We start from the raw sequence: 19,483 nt of genomic DNA, 5'->3' as shown, positions 1-19,483 counted from the left end.
TGTGTTTGTCGAAAATCACAGATGAATATTATTTGGAGTGTTGGACATGATTAAAACTCCCTTATGTTCAAATTGGCCTCTAAAGGAAGAAAAGTTCCTGAAATCAAGGGCCTCGGGTCTCTCAGTGTAAATACACGCAAAATTAAGCGGAAACAGCTGCGATATTGTTATTGTTATTTATATTGTTAATATTAATGTTAATGTTAACGTGCACTATTTATCCAGCCAGGGGGAAAAAATCATAATCAGTCAGACGTGAAGTAGGAGTTGTCAGATGAAGTGAGTGCTCTCAAGTGGTTCCCAAGTCAAACATCCACTCCGCGTGACGTGAACGCAGCATCACATTCCACCGCAGCACGGGGGGCGAAGGGGCGGTTATTTCCTCGCAATTTCCAGTCAAGGACGGGAGAAAAAAATATATCAAAGTAGAAGTGAGCCTGCACAGAAATAAACTGGAGTGGAAACCTGTATCGTGAGCATTGTGAGTAACCCTTTGAAGACTTCAGCTATCCTTCGCCGACATTGTCCATCTTTTGTTGCATTTTCATTAGCCCTGCCGTTTGGTTGTTGTGACGTTTACGTCGTTTATTGTTCTGGTTCTCACCCATAAAGAAATCATAACAAACGTAACATCTGTGCTAGTTTTGACTCGTGTTAACCAGTTGGGTAGGCTATGTATGATGTGGGCTAAATGACCTGTTTGTTTGCTGTGAGTGAAATTTGTGGCCTAAAATTAGTAGCGAATCAGTCGCGAGCGCCGCGGAACCTCTGGGAAATTTGAAAAGCTAAACTAATCAATTGACTTTTATCGGCTGGCGTCGATAGAGATATGTGGACAGGATTAAGGTAAAAGTGGTGTCTGGTTAAGCATCTTTAAACACGAATGATAGGGATTAGGATTGAAGCAAGGCTCACGGAAGGCTAAGAGGAACTGAACCACATCGAAGGAGAAACAGGCTTCACTTCCTATTGAATCTACTCCTGGCTGGGTGTTTGAATGTAAAAGTGTTGTTGATTTGTATCTTCAATGAAGCACAACCATTGCTTTTTCAATTTTACTATTTATTTATCGTGGCGGCCGTACACACAGCACGTGAATCTAAACAATGTTCATCAATTTTCGATATTTACCGGAAGGCAGTATTGTCATGTGACCACATTGACGTCACATCGTGTGGTGTTGTATATTTGTGGTATCCGCCTGCGTCTTGAAAACCATCGCTGTTTTCATTTCAGGTTAACTTTTCACACGACTGCTCCTTTTTTATTTTCTATTGTGCAGCTGATCCAAACCAGAGATGAACACCGAGAAGACTGATTTCTTGACCGGGGATGTGGGACCCCCTCCTCCTTACCTCCCTGGACAGGCAGCATATCCTCCTCCCTATGATATGAACATGGCAGGTCCAGCTATGTTTGGAGGCCCTGCTCCTGGTCCAGCAATGTTTGGAGGCCCTGCTCCTGGTCCAGCTATGTTTGGAGGCCCTGCTCCAGGTCCAGCTATGTTTGGAGGCCCTGCTCCAGGTCCAGCTATGTTTGGAGGCCCTGCTCCTGGTGGTCTCCCTTTCCCTCCACCGACTGCCTTTGCACCAGGTGTTGCTGGAGCCTTTGGGACCCCCATGAGCCCCCAAGGCGGTGTAGGATATGGTGCCAATCCATCTACCACACCATATTCTCCACCCACTACCACACCATATTCCCCACCCAACCTGGGCCCCACTGGGGATTTAAGCCGTTAGTATTTCTAATATTTTTGGCATTTGATCTTATGTGGAATACGAGTCGAAGGATAATTCAATCAGTCTAATGCTACTGGTTGGTGTCATTTCAGATGATACCTACCCCAACCAGGATGACCCGCCCGCCTTCAATGACAATGAAGACTTCGGTTTTGGATTGGATTACAAGCACATAAGAACAGCCTTTATCCGAAAGGTACGGAAACAGAGTGGTTAGAGGAAAAGGTGAAACTATATATGCAGTGAGTTACATAGGTGTAAGAGCCCTTTAAATTTGCTATATTAAAAAATCCACGGTTTTTACATGCATAGGGATTTCCATCTAGAATGTGTGTGATTTTATTGTCTTAAAAAAAATACAATTTACATCAAGATCATTCTCGGCAAGTCAACATACTTGCCCCCAGATTTCATTACATCGAGCTTTCAGCATGTCCTGCTGACAAATAAGCAGACAACATAAAATAAATACCCTATTATTTGACCTTCTTGGTACAGTTATCACTGAAGTAAATTATTACAACTTGAGATATACCTTTAAAAAAATTATCTGTGTCTGTTGCCTCACACTCTTCATTCCAGGTATTCTTGGTGTTAACTGCTCAACTGCTGGTGACATTTGCCTTTGTGGCTGTTTTCACCTTTGTGGAAGAAGTCAAGCGGTTTGTCCTGGTGAATTACTGGACCTACTTGGTGTCCTATGCTGTGTTCTTTGTGTCCGTGTGTGTGATCAGCTGCTGTGGAGATCTTCGCCGAAGACATCCTTGGAACCTGGTTGCATTGGTAAGCCAGCTCACACTTTGTTTTTGTTTTTCCCCAAATGCTAAGCAGAGTTATAGCTTAGAAAGTACTATGCTATCTCATAGAGAATATTGTTGTCATTAGGATATTTACAAACGTTTTATATTCTTTTTCATTCTAAAAACCTAAAAAAGATTGAGCCTCAAAAATCTGTGTTGTAACCAGAAAGTGGCTTGCCATATGTGTACCTTGAAATCTCACTTTGCCCAAACATGTGCTACAGTGCTGATGTATTACTGTATGCATGTCTTGTTTTTAGTCTGTCCTGACTCTCAGCATGTCCTACATGGTGGGAATGGTTGCCAGCTTCCATGAGACTGAGTCGGTGATCATGGCAGTGGGCATCACAGCATTTGTCTGCTTCGCAGTGGTCCTCTTCTCTATGCAGGTCTGTATCTGCTCATTCCCTGTATGTGTGCCGTATTCTCTGATCACACCATGATTTGGAGGTAACCATAATGTCACATTGGCTTTTTCCTACAGACCAAGTACGACTTCACTTCCTGTCATGGCGTGCTTTTCGTATGTTTAATTGTCCTGATCTTCGTCGGCATCCTCTGCATCTTCATCCGTGACAGAATTCTGCACATTGTCTATGCCGGACTAGGAGCGTTGCTCTTCACCTGTGTAAGTCCTTGGACAAACTGTTTTCTCCCTCCTTTACTGTACGATGATAATGGTAGCAGTGAATATTATCAGTGTGATTCTGACACCCACGCATAGAAAAATCTGTGGATTTGATGGGGGTTGAGGTTTCAAATCAGACCCATCGCTCCTGTTGGGACTCGATAGAACAGGATGTTTGTGATTGAAGGCTGTAACAGCTGCATCAGTGGTTTTTCACTGAGTTTGGATGATTTGTGTAAAACCAGACTTTCAGTTTTAAACACCGTACAGTAGGAAACCCAGGTAAAAACTGCACAGACAGCTCTTTCTATAGTGCTCATCATCACGCCTAGTAATACACTGAAGGTGGCCTGTGGGCTGCGTCTTTTTTCAAGCTGTGTGGCAGCGTTGTATACAAAAACATATCAAAATGTGCATAACAGGCTAATAAAACAAAACACTTTATGAGGTGACATGTTACCTGAAAGAAAGTTAAAAAAAAAGATATAAAATTAGATTTGCTTTTATATAAACTTTAAAGTAAAACTAAGTAGGCTGTTGGTCATATGTTTTCTCTGACTACCTAAATCATTCTCTACAATAAATATCATGGAAATTACACCTGCAGAGATTTTCAGTTCCAGCTCCACAGCATTGAAAATTCTGTTTAAAACATTCAGCAGCAATGTGCTTTTCAAAACAATGTTTGATCAATGTTGAACATCCACACATTTACAGCAGTTTACATTTTGGCTACTTTCTGCCCACAAAATGGTCACTGTGTAACCATGTGTAAACATGTTTCTGGAAACACAAACTGCTGTTTTCAAGCTTAATCTTTGACTGCTAGAAGGACCACAAATTGAATTCCATTCTTCTCGACTGTATTATAAGGCCGAGATGTTACCCATTATGTAGAAACCTGGACAAACAAAACAAATATGTTAACTAAACTAATTTGAGTAACGCACCCCTCGAAGTGGAGACCACGTGACAAAATCAGATACTGGTTGGTTTTCTTCACAGTAGACTGATCATGATTTTTGTCTGTATTGCAGTTCTTGGCGGTCGACACACAGATGCTGCTTGGCAACAAGGAACTGGCCCTTAGCCCAGAAGAATACGTCTTTGCTGCTCTTACTCTCTACACAGATATCATCAACGTCTTCCTTTATATTCTTGCCATCGTTGGAAGAGCAAGGGGAGGCTGAGCTGATAGAAGTTCTGATTCTTGTATAAAAAAGAAAAGTGGATTCCCATAACCTTGATCTTTTTTTATTTTATTTTGTCTTGTAGTTTGTGTTAATCACATAGATCAAGATTGCTTTGCTTCACCCTGTGAAAATGTTTTTTATGATAATATATGGTGTCTATGTTGTAGTTTGGGGCTTTTATGAGGTGTATGTCCTGTGGTACAAAACTTCATCTTGGTTTGGAAAAAGGTTTCTTGCTACAAGGAAATTGACAAAACAGAACTCAAAGTCCACTTCTATGCTTTTTTCTTACAGGCCTTTCACCTGTATTACACAGTCTTCATCAGAAGCTTATTAAATGCAAGCCTGATGGCTGTTAGGATTTCATCCATTTCACCTTTAGAGCTTCTTATCCAGGCTGGCTGCTTCAGCGGAGTAGAGTTTAAAGGTGAGGGACAGTAAGTGGACCTTGAGTGGGGATCATCTTGTCAAACAACTGATTCCAGGGTCAAGAATGAACTTTAATGCTTAGCCAATAAAGTCATCAGACTTGTGAATGGCCAAAAAGTGCAGTGGATGAAATGACAACTACTGAGCTTGAATGTCAACAGGCTTGTGTCTATGACAACCAAACAAAGACGATTGGAAAAAAGTGCACTTTGAGTTCAAATTGAGATTTTTGTTAAACTATTATTTCCAGTGTAATGAAAACATTTTAATATGTAAATATAAAGGTCATTTTCAAAACCTGTCTTTTTTTATGAAGTGATAGAATCTTGACAGTGTCGCATCCCGGCAGAGAATTCTGTTTTGTTGTGATTTGATACGATTCTGTCAGCATCCAGAAACTTTTTAGGTGTTTGTGGCTCAGCTGTGAAACTGGGAGCCTCAGAATGGACCTGGAGGAAACCATTCGTGCCTTGCTGTCAAACAATGATCAACTCAGGCAGCAAAATGATCACTTGAGGTCCATGCTAAGTGTAGTCAAGGAAAACATAGACCTGAGAGCCAGGATGCAGAGCTTCGGCAACAGTACACTAGAGGAGTTACCAGGTATTGTTTTTCTTTACCACTAGGTGGCAGCTATGGTGCAGTGCCAAAGATGTGTAATTCACAGGAGCTAGAATTGGGTGTAAAAACATAATTTTGAGCTTTATGAGCTGAGATCGATGTTGTATTTGTGGATGCCTTTGTTTTAAAGTAATGTTTGCATTTTATAATGTGATTTCCACAGATGCATGTACAAGCGCAAGCAGCCTTTTACAGATCCATCTTTATGTAATTGCAGCTTTTCATAACACTGGACTAGAGAAATAAACAACCTTAAATTGTTTCCTAGCAACACAATTCCAAAGAAATATTAGATCTCCAACAGTGTATCTTTGTAAAGATGAAATTTTACATTTTCTACCTAGTTTGTATGTTTCTAATCATACACACATGAAGGTGGGTTGTGAGCAAGCAGCAATTTCTATATTTAAACTGGATATTGTAACCAAAACAAATTATCCTCAAGTTCTATGTTGAATAAAATATAAGACTTTTACCGATGTAAATAAATATTCAAATCATACTGTTAGTGGGAGACATTTTTTTCAACATAGTCATGCTATTTTCAATATCCTACAGTGCATTTAGTATGGTAAAGGTATAGGAATAGGTATATTTTCTTTTACTTGCTCATAGGATCTTTTATTTCATGAGTAGCCTGCCTTAAGGATTTATACAATTGGGATTACTGTATCGCATTTTCAGTTATCAGAAATAATTCTAATCTCTACAGAGCATATTTCAAAACCCAACTTGCAACGTGCTCAACACAAGGGAGCAGATTAACATCAATAAGCTATACAAACTTCTCTGATGAAATTGTGACACAAGACATGAAAATGGTCAACAATTGATGAAATAATGAGTAAAAAATAGAATTGAAAAAAGTCCTGACAAAGGTGTTTTAATAAGAGAAAAAAAAATATCCTTGATTTTCTGTGTCTTCTCTGTTTTGAAGCTGTGGTTTTGTGACATTTGCCACAAGATCTCAAAGTATGTAGAGACAAGCAATGTGACCAAAAGACCAGAAACCAGAAATGTAGCAAGGACAAGTTCCATGGTCCTCCATCAAAGTAATCAATAATGGGTGTATGGGTTAAACAGATGTGTCTGTGTCATGATATGCAGTAGCCTAAATGATGAGTAGCCTATAATGTCTGGTTGTTCTTGTCATCAGTTTGCTCACCATCAGGGAGAAAACCATCCAGTCTGTGGCAACCCACCATTGATGAGACACACTTTAGAAAAGACCTGCAACAAACCAAAGTCCAGCGTGAGCACCGAACCTCATCTCCTGTCGACTTCAAGTCTTTTGTACAAAACTCGGTGCACGCGGACACAATAAGTGAGAAAGAAGAATCTCAGAGTACCCAGAGTGATCTTTCTCAAGAGGGCAAACGTGAGTTATGCCCTACATACATGCATGGAGACACATTTGAAACGCCATAGTTGTGTTGTTTATGAATATTTACTTGAGTTAAATTATTTAATTGCACTTCCAGACAGGCTGCTGGGAGAGATTGCCTACCAGCTGGATGGGAGGATTCTGTCTCATGTCTTCCAGGGCCATAAGAGGCTCTACGGTTTCACATTACTCAACATACCAGACAAGATCATAGAGGTAAGAAAGCTCTCATTGATATCTGAGGCATTTAAAAGACAGCCTTTGTTTACATTTGGAGCCTACTTGTGGACAGTCCGAGAAAAAAGTTGTTGTTTTTTTGACATTGATGATCAAATCTGAACAAAACTTCAACTGTAACTTGTCCCATCATTAGCTGATTGAGGAAAACAATACAGACCATAACTTAGAGACTCCCAAACCAATCTTCCTGTCTTATAGGTCAGCACACATCCACTGACCGGGCAGGTGGATGATGGCTATCGGTTTCATCTCACGCAGAGGTACACTGACCTCATGGAGCAGTTGAAGCAGATCGGCTACAGAATAACTCTTCACCCTCATTTCACTGAATTTATTGTCAACACTTATGGGATCCTGAAGGAAAGGCCTGCTGAGAACAGCACGCAAGCAAGAGACTACAATAATTCAGACTACCTGAAAAACCTGATAGTGACCACAGCACCCAGAAAACTTCAGAAGGACATGCTGCTTGTACTCACCTGCCTCTGCCATGTGGCCAAGAGGGATAGAAAGCCTATTCTTCTCTCCAAGTGACTGCATTTAAAGACATATTGATTCATTTTACAAGCTATCATATTGGAAATAAACATTTTCATGGTGAATGATGTGGCACATTTGTGTTGCTGTGTAGAGTGAGAACAAGAGTGTGAACTTTCACTTTTGCTCACGTTCCCAATCCCTATTGAACTGATGTAGAAAGAAACCATGGACCACTTCTTACTGTAATATAGGCCTACTCATATATCTAAGTCATGTAGCTACACACATACATCGTACATACATACATACGTACGTACATACGTACATACATACATACATACATACATACATACATACATATATATATATGAACTGATTTCCATGTCCAGTTTTGTCTCTTGCTCTTATGTACTCAACTGAAAAGTGACTTCCCTTTTCCAGAGAATACACTTTCCTAGAAAAGAGAAATGTATTTCACCCTTAAAATACAGTAGATATCAGAACTTTAGAGCACAAATGTACATGTTTGTGATAAGATAGTACGATTATCTCTTTCCTTTTTCTTTGCCATTTTCTTATCTATTTTATTTATTTATTTATTTGGATTGGATGCACTATGACACATTAACACCATCCTCAGTCTCTTATTCACTCTTTATATTCAATATTCCAGCGAAGGATAATTTCACACTCTGTGGAAGAAATCATACTGATGCCTGCTAAGCATATGATGTATGGTGTGTCCCACATTGTGGATCATGAGGTACAGCACCATGAGTGAATTTCTCATGGACTTATGGTAATCACTGATTTAAATGCCTTTTTGTCTCAGTACGCGTTGAACAATTCAGAGGCCTGGGACCAGGCTGTTATGGGCCATTTGGAAAAATGCTGTTGAATAATGACGAGTCTGATGTGACTCAGTCCTTCATGGTTGAATTGCTACAAAGAAACCACTACTGAGGGAAGCCAACAAGAAGAGGGGAACTGCATGGGGAAAGAAGCACAAGCAATGCCAACCACCATGTTTTTATGGTATCTGCTAGTATCTGCACAAGTGTTTTGTTTGTTTGTTTGTTTGTTTTACAGTGAAACATGCAGGAGGAAGTGTGGTCCTGTGGAGGTGACCCACAGCTTATGAAACAAGAAGCAGAGTGAGTGCTGCATCAGATGACCTGACCACCACGTTTAGCTGACCGAGATGACCTGTGATTAGTTGCGCTACAGCCAACAAAAACTGCTTCGACCTGTAAACTGTTGGCAAGTCTTTCCAGCTGACTACCTAATTAACCTGACAGACATGATACATTATTTTGTTTACCATAACCCTGTGTTATTATACAGTTTTGATGCCTTGAACATTGTTTTACAATGTATGAAATTGTAAAAAACAAACAAACAAAAAAAACAACAACATTGAATTAGAAGGGGTGTGCAAACATTTGATAGGCTGCATGCTCCATAGCTTGCTCCACAATGTTCTTGATATTTCACTGTTATCATGCAGGGCATATCTTGTCACCACAAACTGCCCCTATATTGATAATAAACTCCAATTGCATCTTATTTGCAAGAGATGAATGAGAACATATTGCCAAAACAAATGTAAATGGGCTTAATGTAAACATTGGCTATTCATTGTTTGCATCCATGATAATGTGACATGAAGTAGCCTAAACCAATCCAAAACTGATGGGGGGTGGGGTATTTTATCCAAATTGTTTTCAACGGTGCTATTTGGTAGAAGGTTTCCACAAATAATTACTTGCTTAGTTGAGTAAGTAAAAAAAAAAAAAAAAAAAAAACAGAAACAACAACTGAACAAATACCTGCTATCAGTAGTTTCAACAGAGCTAAGGTCGCCGGTCGCCGCAGGTATGGAAACATGTTGGACGGGCTCGACTCGACACCATGACAACGCCGTGGGGGCGTGGCTTAATAATGCCAGTATGATAACGCCGAGGAGGATTGCAGGGTGGGCTTGTACTACTACTGATCCGGTTATTTATTATTTCAAGACCAAAAAAACGTTCGGTTTCATATGAACATGTGACATACAAGAGAACAGATGCAATGAATATATTAGTATGGTGCTCGTTGTTGCATGTGTTCATCGGACGTGTTGCCCCGGTTTACATACTAAGGTAAGACCGTTGGCACTAACCACGTTAGCAGAGTGTGGTAAGCAGCTAGCTACGCAGCCAGCCGGGCAGTTGACAGCCTTCATGTGTGATGATAAAACAGCGTGTGCATAGACTGCAGAGTAGAGAATGTACAAACCGTGGGAGTTCATTGAACAAATGCTGCAAATGACACGTCGACGTGGCACGCTCATTCACACCGACGTTCATGTAAAGTCTTTCTTTTTCATTAATGAAAGGGCTAGCTTAGCATACCTGGGCACGGACGTTAGGAGTGCCCGTACCTGGACCTGCACGGTACCTACCTACCTGTATGAGTATCGACCATAGACTGTATAGGTATCGACTGGACACACACAGCGATACAGACAAACCTACTTCCCCTGACAACCAAAGCTTTCGTGATGATAGGCTATTTTGAATGGGGTCTCTTCATCTTAGTGTTTTGATTTTTTCCAACTTCCTGGTTGTGTTGTGTGAATGACTTTATGTGAAGCATTAGAGACCATTGACTCAAATGGAGGGGGCACTTGAATGCAACACACTGACAAAAGGGCAAATTAACTCTAAAAAAGACTTTACGGCGTTATTTGTTACAGTACAAAACTGTATAAAACGTCAACACCAAGGTAGTATCCACCTACTTGAATTGATGAACCACAGTCTGTAAATGTATTCAAGTTGCGATATTAGAAGTACAAGATTGAAGCTATTTCAACTTATCTTTATTTTTGACACACCCAGTGACTGGGCATGGTATAATTACTACGTAAATGCACATAAAGGTGTGTTATAGGCGCTTTTCATTTTAGTCCTGTGTTACCACAGTGGTTAGCGACACGGTGCAGATGGTGACAGCAGGATTATACACACAGTGTTTTTCTCTTTGCCTCCCTTAAAAGTGATCATGGTGCATTGCATAAGCCCACAGTAAGCCAGACTGATCTTCCCACTGCCTCTTAACTATTGCATTCATGCTAACACAGCTCTAAATTTCCTCATGTTTCCACAACTGCATGTACAGGCAAGTTAGTGTGAGATAAAAACCAGTTGTTCTGACAATGCTCACTGTGAACGGGTTGCAAGAACGCAGCCAAGTCCTAACCTTTTGATCTCTTCCCCTTGTCTTAGTGCCCAGTGGAGCCTATGAGGGAGAAACTTTCCACAGAACTCGTCTCCTGATCGGTGCTTAGAGAAGGGGCAGAGGCATGGCCCTGCGGGAGTCTCCCTTTCCCAATGACTTTGTTGCAGGCCTCCATGCTGTGGGATGGGCATTCATCTTCCCTTGTTTCTGGTTTCTTGATCGCCTCATTGCTGTGTGGAAGCCCACCACCTTGGAGCAAAAGGAACAGAAATGCTTCCTCTTCGGCCTCAAGGTCTTTTTCGGTACCATTGTCTTCTTTGTTCTTTTTCTCATTGCATCCCCCTTTGCCCTCCTGGGCTTTCTGCTCTGGGCTCCTCTTCAAGCCTGCCGCAGACCATTTTGCTACCACAAAGCAGCACCGTCCTCACCAGAGAAGGAGACACACAAGGGCTTTGAGCTAGAAGGAAAAGCTACGTTTGGTTTTGCCACAGCCAATCTGTGTCTTTTGCCTGATTCCTTGGCTCGCTTTAACAACCTGGGGCACACCCAGCTGAGGGCTGCCACAATTGGTCAGCGCATTGTGCAAGGTGTGTGTCGACCGCACATCCGCATCTTTGTCGACTCCCCCAGCAGCTGTGGTACTCTCAGCCCCTCCAACAGCATACTCCCCACTGCTCACACAGCCACGTATGGGGCAACAGATAGACAGGCCCAGCCCCCAGCAAGTAACGATTCAGACATAGCCCAAGGAAATGTTTCAATCCAAAACTCCAACAGCAGAGTGGTTTGTGTGCCCTGTGATGATACAGAGGAGTCCTCCTCATCAGAGTCACCCTCTCTCAATTCCTACCAGAACGTCAACCAGCCGGGGCGAACAAGTCACCGGAGAGCTCCTCGACCGTTGTTCTCCCACGGTCTCCGCCGACAGGATGATGACCCCTTGGAGGTGTCATCACTGTTTCCAGCCAATGTGGATATACTGTGCCTACAGGAGGTGTTTGATAAGAGGGCTGCATGGAAACTCACCCAAACACTAAAACCCATTTTTGGACACATCTTGTATGACATTGGTGTGTATGCCTGCCAACCACCATGCAGATGCTCCTCTTTCAAGTTCATGAACAGTGGTCTGTTCCTCGCCAGTCGGTTCCCATTGCTCGAGGCCCAGTACCACCTTTTTCCCAACGGTATTGGGGAAGATGCTCTGGCTGCTAAGGGCCTACTTTGTGCTAAGGTACCTATCATAATATCATGAATTAAACCACTGTTACTCACCAATGTTATCTTTTTTGATTTGCAGAATTCATAATAGTTTTTCAGCATTGTGTAAAATAGACATAATGTGCAAAGTGTGATACAATGATGATTGTTTTTATATATACATATTTTTTTAGGTGCTAATTGGAAAGAATCAGAAACAGAAGAAATTGGTTGGCTATTTTAACTGCACACACCTCCATGCACCAGAGGGCAAGTGACTTTTTATGATATGAGTTGTGACATGATTAACTTTTATTTAAATGGGGAAACATGTTTATTATTTTGTTTTTGCTTTCTGTGTTTTCTTCTCAGATGATGCTGAAATTCGCTGTGAGCAGTTGACCATGGTGACCACTTGGATTGGTGAATTTCAAACTGTCAACAGAAAGCCTGATGAGGAGGTTGTTTTCGATGTGCTCTGTGGTGATTTAAACTTTGACAACTGCTCACCAAGTATGTCTGCATGTCTTATACCGTTCTATTTTTTTGTTAATATTTTTTCCTGAAAGCATCTCCATTGTTTCTCCACACAGTTTTTTATTGAAGTCCTCATAAATGTATGTTTTTATTTATCTAGATGACCGCTTGGAACAGAATCACTGCCTGTTTGATCTATACACAGATCCTTGCAGGGCAGGGCCTGGCATAGAGAAGCCCTGGGTCATTGGTTTGTAATATAACATTAAAGTAGAACATTAAAAGAGAGTAAATTGTGCATATTTAGATTATATGTTGACATTAATAGACTATTACTATGGTTTGCCTCCAAAGGAACTCTACTAGAGCAGCCTCCGTTGTATGAAGATGACATCATTACACCGGAAAACCTTCAAAGGTACACTCATTTTCATTGTCGTCAACACAGCACCATTAACAGAACCTCAGTCACTAAAATGACATGTAGATCAGCTCTGTGTTGTTGTTTTTTTGTTTCCATGTAGAACTCTGGAAACAGAAGAGCTGAGGAAGAAGTATATCTCTCACCCTGTTCCTGAACACGGCCAACCATTAGAATACCCTGACCCCGACCAGCCATGGGTTGGAAGACGACTCGACTACATCCTGTACTGCAAAAGCTCCATTTCAAAACACTGCCGAACAGTATGTATCCTCTGTGTGTTTTTTCTTTCAGTTTGCTGTCCTCTCGGATGCATCTTTCTCATTGAAGTTATGAGTCAGTCAGTACTTATACAACAGTTCTTAAAATACAAGCTTCATGGAAGAAGAAGACACATCACTTTAACTACATGCTCTTTTTCTCTCAATCTAGGAAATCGAAGAGGTGACCTTTATAACGCAACTGGCTGGCCTTGCAGACCATATTCCTGTGGGCTTGAGGCTGAATGTTATCATGGACTCTGACTGTGCTCAAAACGAATGAGGATTGATGTGGGCAAAGCTTCAAGTTCAAACAAAGGGAACAAAATGTACAAAAATGTACATTGCTCTGAATGTGTTATCTCAATGACAGTATCCTGACCAATTAGATTATACCTCAGGTGTAATTAAATTGATTTTTTGACATTTTATAATGTATACACAATGTATACAATTTTATGCAAGTATTGCTCAGGGACCAGATGTATTGCTTTTGTAAAACAATATATTTTTAAGATTTTTCATTTTGAAATATTTCATACAGAAATAAATGCAAAGAATGAATTTTACATCTTGTATCTCGCTTGCAATTTGTGATCAGTTCAGAAGGTGCATAATTTACCCATCCGATAAACATGAGAGAGTGTAATTTTTACTTCACTATTATTCAGTCACTCACTAGGTACTTTGCAGATTCAGATTTAGAGTATAAGATGTAACCAACAAATAAATTATCTTGTATTATTGTACTGTAGAAAATGTAAGGCAGGACTCTTATTACTACATTGACTGAATCATATTTCAACTGATAAAGAGGTTTATGTTTAACCTCCATAAAGCAGTATCATCAGACCAAGGCAAAGTCTAAATCACAGGGCAATTTACTGTATGTGCCTTGTAAAATGCAGTGCACTGATTTTTAAGGTCAATTACTTCTGTAACCGATAGGGTGTGCTCCTCCTTTTATTTCAGGCAAAGTCCAGAGACCAACAAAGAAGCCGAGCGAGCCAATCAGAAGCCGAGAACGAGGGTCGCTTCCTGTTTTTAGTTTAAGCCCTTGACAGACGCGTGCGTTAGCCCTTAAGACCAAAACAGATGAGATACACATGTTGAAATCATGAGTTTCCTCAACCGTTGTACGAAACTGGTGTCACCGGTGTTTAAAAGAAGCATTTTACTCGAACAAACCGGTGTTTTCAGAGGCGCCTGTTCGAGTCCCAGAGCTCACTGTCACAGCCCTTGTGCATCACCCCGACTGGTTACTCCGAGTTCAGCCTCATGTCAGCGGCGTCCTCGAGGTTTCAGCGGTCACACAGACACAGTAAGATGTTATTCAGATGTGTGTTGTGAAAGCAGTAGTTCACAGAGAGGTACCGGCCTGTCTCAGGAGGAATCACATGAGGAGATGGACAGCAGGAGCAGAGCCCCGAGTCAAAGTGAGTAGGTGCTTTGTTGTCACCAATATCAGTCAACAAACGAGACAATGCCTAGAGCTACGATAAAATAGTTTTCCATTGTTTTCTGCCATTATATAGATAAAGTTATGATGATAATGAAAAAGGTTTTTAGTTAATCACTGAGTGTTTTGCAGCTGCAACTACTGATCATGATTAGACTACTACTACCATTCCCCCCCTCCAATTCCTCAGTTAATTGTTAAGAGTTGAAATTCATCAGTCACAATTTCCCAGTAAGAGGCGACTTCTTTAAACTATATTTTTCCCCAACCAACAATAGCATCTTGAAAATATATCAAGTGCAGATCAATTCACTAGTATTTCCAGATTAAGGAGTCATGAGAATCAATTCAATGGAAACCGTTGAGCCACATTTATACTTGAATGATGTCAGACAAAATGTTTCCTTCTCTTTTTCTTCAGGATTCCCAGAGACCTTCACTCTAGATGTGCTTGTGTCTCTGCTCCGCCAGGAAAATGCAGTGGACATCTGTGTGATTAAAGTCCCAGACCAGATCAAATATGCAGACTACTTCATCGTTGTCAGTGGTGTGTCATCGCGACATCTCCGTGCGATGGCACTCTATGCTATCAAAGTGGTAAGTAACTAATGCTCATACTCTTTGTCATGTTAATAAGTGTAAACTGAGCTTGTTTTTAAAATGTCCACAAATGTGCTTTTCCCACAGTACAAGTTTCTGAAGAAAGACAATGATCCAAATGTGAAGATAGAGGGAAAGGATACAGAGGACTGGATGTGTATCGACTTTGGTAAGCAAAGTCTATAGTGTCCACTTTTATTTAGATACAGTGGCGTTTGTTATGAATGCCACGGGGGTTTGCTGACACATTGACCTCAATTGCTATGAAATAGATTCAATTTAAACTCTAGACAAATAGTCTAGTACGAAGAGGGGGGTATCATGCACCCCCCGGAAATATACTTCTAACCAGTGTTTCTAGATTGGAAAAAATGTGTAGAAAATGATGAGCTATGTTAAAAAGTTGTCAGAATGTCCCATGTATCATTTTTATGCAAATTAGTGCCGCCATTATCGAAAAAACCTAATTTCACTATATCTCAGCCAATACTGCAGATATCTGAACAAATAAGGTGTCTAGACCCATGTTTTGGGGGTCAGAGATCACAATAAAACTATTCATAAAGTGATCACATGTTGGTGCCATGCTAGTAAGCAAACCTAACCCTTTTACCAATTACAAGACGCCAATATTGGAGATACCAAATAAGGTGTCTAGACAGAGGTTGTTGTGTGTTTAACCAAGGTTTATTTGGATCAAACATCACAATAGAACTCTTCTTGATGTGACCACTCTTCTCTTTCCCATGCCAGATAAACAGTCAAGTAAATGGTTCTCCAATATGCATCACTCATCATCGTTTTCACTGAAATCATCAGAGTTAAACTCATCCTCTCCTTCCTCTTTCTCCTCCTCTTCCTGTTCATGCTCTCCAGTGTTATGGGGATCAACCAGTGAAGTTGGTAGGATCGGACCACAGGACCACACCGGTTTCAACACTCCTTCATCAGTCTTCATCCATCCCTGCCCCTCATCATAGGGTTTTGGTTTTTCCAGAATAGGTTCATCAGCTCGCTTGTACAAGGCGACACGGTAGTTCACACGTCGGGCATGTGGCTTCAGAGCAGAGTGGCATGGAGGAAGGCGAGCCAGGTCAACCTTAGACTTGCAAGTGAATTAATTGTCCTCCCCCACCATGTTGCGTAGCAACTTGGCACGGACAACATCCACTGAAGACTAGAGTTGTCTGAATACGTGAAACCTGGGATTCTTCTTCAAGGGCCCCAACTTCCTTCTCCCTTTGATGGCACTGGTACAGTCTTCTCCACTGAACACATAGAACCCAAGAAGAGTGGTGCGGTGGTCTTCTCCCAGGGATTCTGCAATACTACTACTGCCTGGCTTCTGGTGCACCTGTCCCCACTGATGTTGAGATGGACGTGTTACAGTACGAGCAGAAGCTGTGGGCAAGGCTGCTAAAGCTGACTTCATCAGACCCCTACAGTGTGAAGATCCAGGAAGCTTCTCAACATCTGCAAAACACTTGCCCGTTTCAGGACAATAAAGGAATTTACTTACTTATCTCTGAGCTTGCAGAATCCCTGGGAGAAGACCACCACGCCACTCTTCTTGGGTTCTATGTGTTCATATCAGTGGAGAAGACTGTACCAGTGCCATGTATATATTTTTGGCTTTTTCATGCCTGCCATGCATGTCAGTACAGTTAAGAGAGACAGGAAATAGGGAGGCAGAGAGGGGGGGAATGACATGCAGGAAAGGGCCGTCCGATGTGGGATTCAAACCAGGGCCGCCTGCACGAGGACTATAGCCTCAATATATGGGGCGCCTGCTTAACCCACTGCGCCACTCGACGCCCCGGAAGGTGGGGCCCTTGAAGAAGAATCCCCAATTTCACGTATTCAGACAACTCAGTGACTGCTAGAGTGTCAAGCCTGAGATGCTGAGGCAGTTGGAGCAATTCACCTGTCTGATGTCTGGACAGAGTTGTGAGTCTTCAGTGGATGTTGTCCCTGCCAAGTTGCTACGCAACATGGTGGGGGAGGACAAGAAACTCACTTGCAAGTCTAAGGTTGACCTGGTTCGCCTTCCTCCATGCCACTCTGCTCTGAAGCCACATGCCCGACGTGTGAACTACCGTGTCGCCTTGTACAAGCGAGCTGATGAACCTATTCTGGAAAAACCAAAACCCTATGATGAGGGGCAGGGATGGATGAAGACTGATGAAGGAGTGTTGAAACCGGTGTGGTCCTGTGGTCCGATCCTACCAACTTCACTGGTTGATCCCCATGACACTGGAGAGCATGAACAGGAAGAGGAGGAGAAAGAGGAAGGAGAGGATGAGTTTAACTCTGATGATTTCAGTGAAAACGATGATGAGTGATGCATATTGGAGAACCATTTACTTGACTGTTTATCTGGCATGGGAAAGAGAAGAGTGGTCACATCAAGAAGAGTTCTATTATGATGTTTGATCCAAATAAACCTTGGTTAAACACACAACAACCTCTGTCTAGACACCTTATTTGGTATCTCCAATATTGGCGTCTTGTAATTGGTAAAAGGGTTAGGTTTGCTTACTAGCATGGCACCAACATGTGATCACTTTATGAATAGTTTTATTGTGATCTCTGACCCTCAAAACATGGGTCTAGACACCTTATTTGTTCAGATATCTGCAATATTGGCTGAGATATAGTGAAATTAGGTTTTTTCGATAATGGCGGCACTAATTTGCATAAAAATGATACATGGGACATTCTGACAACTTTTTAACATAGCTCATCATTTTCTACACATTTTTTCCAATCTAGAAACACTGGTTAGAAGTATATTTCCGGGGGGTGCATGATACCCCCCTCTTCGTACTAGACTAAAAAGTCTAGTCTTGTTATGTGGTTTTCAACATTTTGATTCGTTCAATTATCAGGATCATTTTTGGAGTAAATCACCCTCTTTCTCTGCTTTTGTTTGAGACATTGGTCTGTGGTGCGTTGTCATTGTTTTCTACTGCACCTCTCTCTGACCCAATGTGTCGGAGGACAAGGCAGCGGTTTACAAGTTATTGATTCTAGTCTCTGTTTACCTCACCACAGGTAATATGGTCGTTCACTTCATGCTGCCAGAGACCAGAGATGTGTATGAACTAGAGAAACTGTGGACTCTCCGCAACTATGATGAGCAGCTGAGCAGCATACCTGCTGAGAAGCTACCAGAAGACTTCATATATGATGCTGACATGACAAAGTGACAAAACAAGACAAATCATCCATTCTGTTCACAGACTTTACTATTTCACTATAATGTTGGATTCATCCTTTCCTATCCCTGTGAGTAAATGTACTACACTTTATCGATGGAAAACAGGATTGATATGCAATAGCTCTGTTGTAGGAATTGCTGCCTCATCTATTGTATACACCTATTTTTTCATCATTGATAATACGTTATTTGTATATTGTTTGTTTTTTGAGTCTGCTAAAGAGAAAAATGTTTCAACAAATTATGATCGTTAAAAAATAAATTATTTTAAAATTGTTCTATTTATTTACTTGTACAGTGAATTTTATGCACATTTAGTGGAAAGTGAGTACATACAGTAATTGCTCTGGCAAGTTGAAAGAAAAGCATGTGAATGTGTTAATTATCAACAGGTGAACTTTCTGATGTGGTGATTTTATATGACAATGATGTAATTAAAGCAGAAGTAAGCGGAATTTTTGTGTTAATATAAGTCTTAAATAGTTATATCTTCCGACGGCAATCATTTACATAGAGTGTTTGGTCCGAAACACGGGTCTGTCAGTCACTCTGCTCTGCTGTAAGCCGAGGAGAAAACTTCTTGTATACTTCCTTGTATCCTACAAGCTTTATCCAATGAGGAGAGAGAACGGCATGAAGGGCTGTGTGTGCAGCCAAGGGATGCGCGTGAATGTGGTGACATAGGGACGAGGACCAATAGATCCATGACGAGGGCGGGGACTGCTAACTCCGTCGGCTGACAAGACGTTACCCAAAACGACCGGATCGCTTAATTATGCTTTAACAAATATGGCTATAGTCTCTATAAACCACATTCAAATGTCTCAAGTGGAGCATATTATCTATTTGTCTATAAATTAGTGGCAACTACTAGGAGTTGCGCACAGATATATTTTTATTAACTATAAATGTACCTTTATTTATATTGATACTGTCATTGGGATACAGGGTCTCATTTGTAAGAGACCTGTTTTTGAGGTTCGCTCTAGATACAGTGGCATGCAAAAGTTTGGGCACCCCTGTTTAAAATTTCTGTTAATGTGAACAGTTAAGCAAGTGGGAGATGCAATGAAAAGGCATAAAGTTACAGATGACCTTTCCCTTTAC

At 41.2% G+C, this 19,483-nt stretch overlaps 3 protein-coding genes across 6 annotated transcripts; all 3 read left to right on the top strand.

Annotated features, from left to right (window-relative positions):
- The first annotated feature begins 326 nt into the window (after positions 1-326).
- grinab (glutamate receptor, ionotropic, N-methyl D-aspartate-associated protein 1b (glutamate binding)) lies at positions 327-5,912 on the top strand. Of its 4 annotated transcripts, none has more exons than XM_083988848.1 (8): positions 327-481; positions 1,283-1,434; positions 1,525-1,734; positions 1,832-1,935; positions 2,322-2,522; positions 2,800-2,928; positions 3,024-3,167; positions 4,205-5,912. In XM_083988848.1, the coding sequence occupies exons 2-8, from the start codon at positions 1,299-1,301 to the stop codon at positions 4,355-4,357; spliced, it is 1,077 nt and encodes a 358-aa protein (XP_083844974.1). In that variant the 5' UTR covers positions 327-481; positions 1,283-1,298; the 3' UTR covers positions 4,358-5,912. The 4 variants fall into 4 exon arrangements, with proteins under 4 accessions (XP_083844974.1, XP_083844973.1, XP_083844972.1 ...); XM_083988847.1 differs by having other exon boundaries at positions 1,495-1,734; XM_083988846.1 differs by having other exon boundaries at positions 1,283-1,494.
- A 3,553-nt stretch (positions 5,913-9,465) lies between these two features.
- Positions 9,466-13,560, top strand: smpd5 (sphingomyelin phosphodiesterase 5). The gene is made up of 8 exons (XM_083989410.1): positions 9,466-9,658; positions 10,787-11,973; positions 12,134-12,209; positions 12,312-12,452; positions 12,577-12,666; positions 12,771-12,834; positions 12,941-13,100; positions 13,270-13,560. The coding sequence occupies exons 2-8, from the start codon at positions 10,864-10,866 to the stop codon at positions 13,378-13,380; spliced, it is 1,752 nt and encodes a 583-aa protein (XP_083845536.1). The 5' UTR covers positions 9,466-9,658; positions 10,787-10,863; the 3' UTR covers positions 13,381-13,560.
- A 590-nt stretch (positions 13,561-14,150) lies between these two features.
- malsu1 (mitochondrial assembly of ribosomal large subunit 1) lies at positions 14,151-18,600 on the top strand. The gene is made up of 4 exons (XM_083988869.1): positions 14,151-14,533; positions 14,978-15,153; positions 15,244-15,325; positions 18,211-18,600. Exons 1-4 carry the CDS (start codon positions 14,215-14,217, stop codon positions 18,363-18,365), a joined length of 732 nt encoding a protein of 243 aa, XP_083844995.1. The 5' UTR covers positions 14,151-14,214; the 3' UTR covers positions 18,366-18,600.
- The last annotated feature ends 883 nt before the right edge of the window (positions 18,601-19,483 follow it).

This window comes from Trachurus trachurus, assembly GCF_905171665.1.
Source record: "Trachurus trachurus genome assembly, chromosome: 16".
NCBI lineage: Eukaryota > Metazoa > Chordata > Actinopteri > Carangiformes > Carangidae > Trachurus > Trachurus trachurus.
The sequence above is the reverse complement of the archived record's forward strand: the minus strand, read 5'-3'. Positions and strand labels throughout refer to the sequence as shown.

Coding starts and splice junctions, on each gene's coding strand:
- grinab (XM_083988845.1), top strand. CDS start 1,299: ATGAACACCGAGAAGACTGATTTCTTGACCGGGGATGTGGGACCCCCT. Junction 1,735..1,831: donor CCCCACTGGGGATTTAAGCC/GTTAGTATTTCT, acceptor GTGTCATTTCAG/ATGATACCTACCCCAACCAG. Junction 2,523..2,799: donor CTTGGAACCTGGTTGCATTG/GTAAGCCAGCTC, acceptor TCTTGTTTTTAG/TCTGTCCTGACTCTCAGCAT.
- smpd5 (XM_083989410.1), top strand. CDS start 10,864: ATGGCCCTGCGGGAGTCTCCCTTTCCCAATGACTTTGTTGCAGGCCTC. Junction 11,974..12,133: donor AGGGCCTACTTTGTGCTAAG/GTACCTATCATA, acceptor ATATTTTTTTAG/GTGCTAATTGGAAAGAATCA. Junction 12,835..12,940: donor ACACCGGAAAACCTTCAAAG/GTACACTCATTT, acceptor GTTTCCATGTAG/AACTCTGGAAACAGAAGAGC.
- malsu1 (XM_083988869.1), top strand. CDS start 14,215: ATGAGTTTCCTCAACCGTTGTACGAAACTGGTGTCACCGGTGTTTAAA. Junction 14,534..14,977: donor GAGCAGAGCCCCGAGTCAAA/GTGAGTAGGTGC, acceptor CTTTTTCTTCAG/GATTCCCAGAGACCTTCACT. Junction 15,154..15,243: donor CACTCTATGCTATCAAAGTG/GTAAGTAACTAA, acceptor CTTTTCCCACAG/TACAAGTTTCTGAAGAAAGA.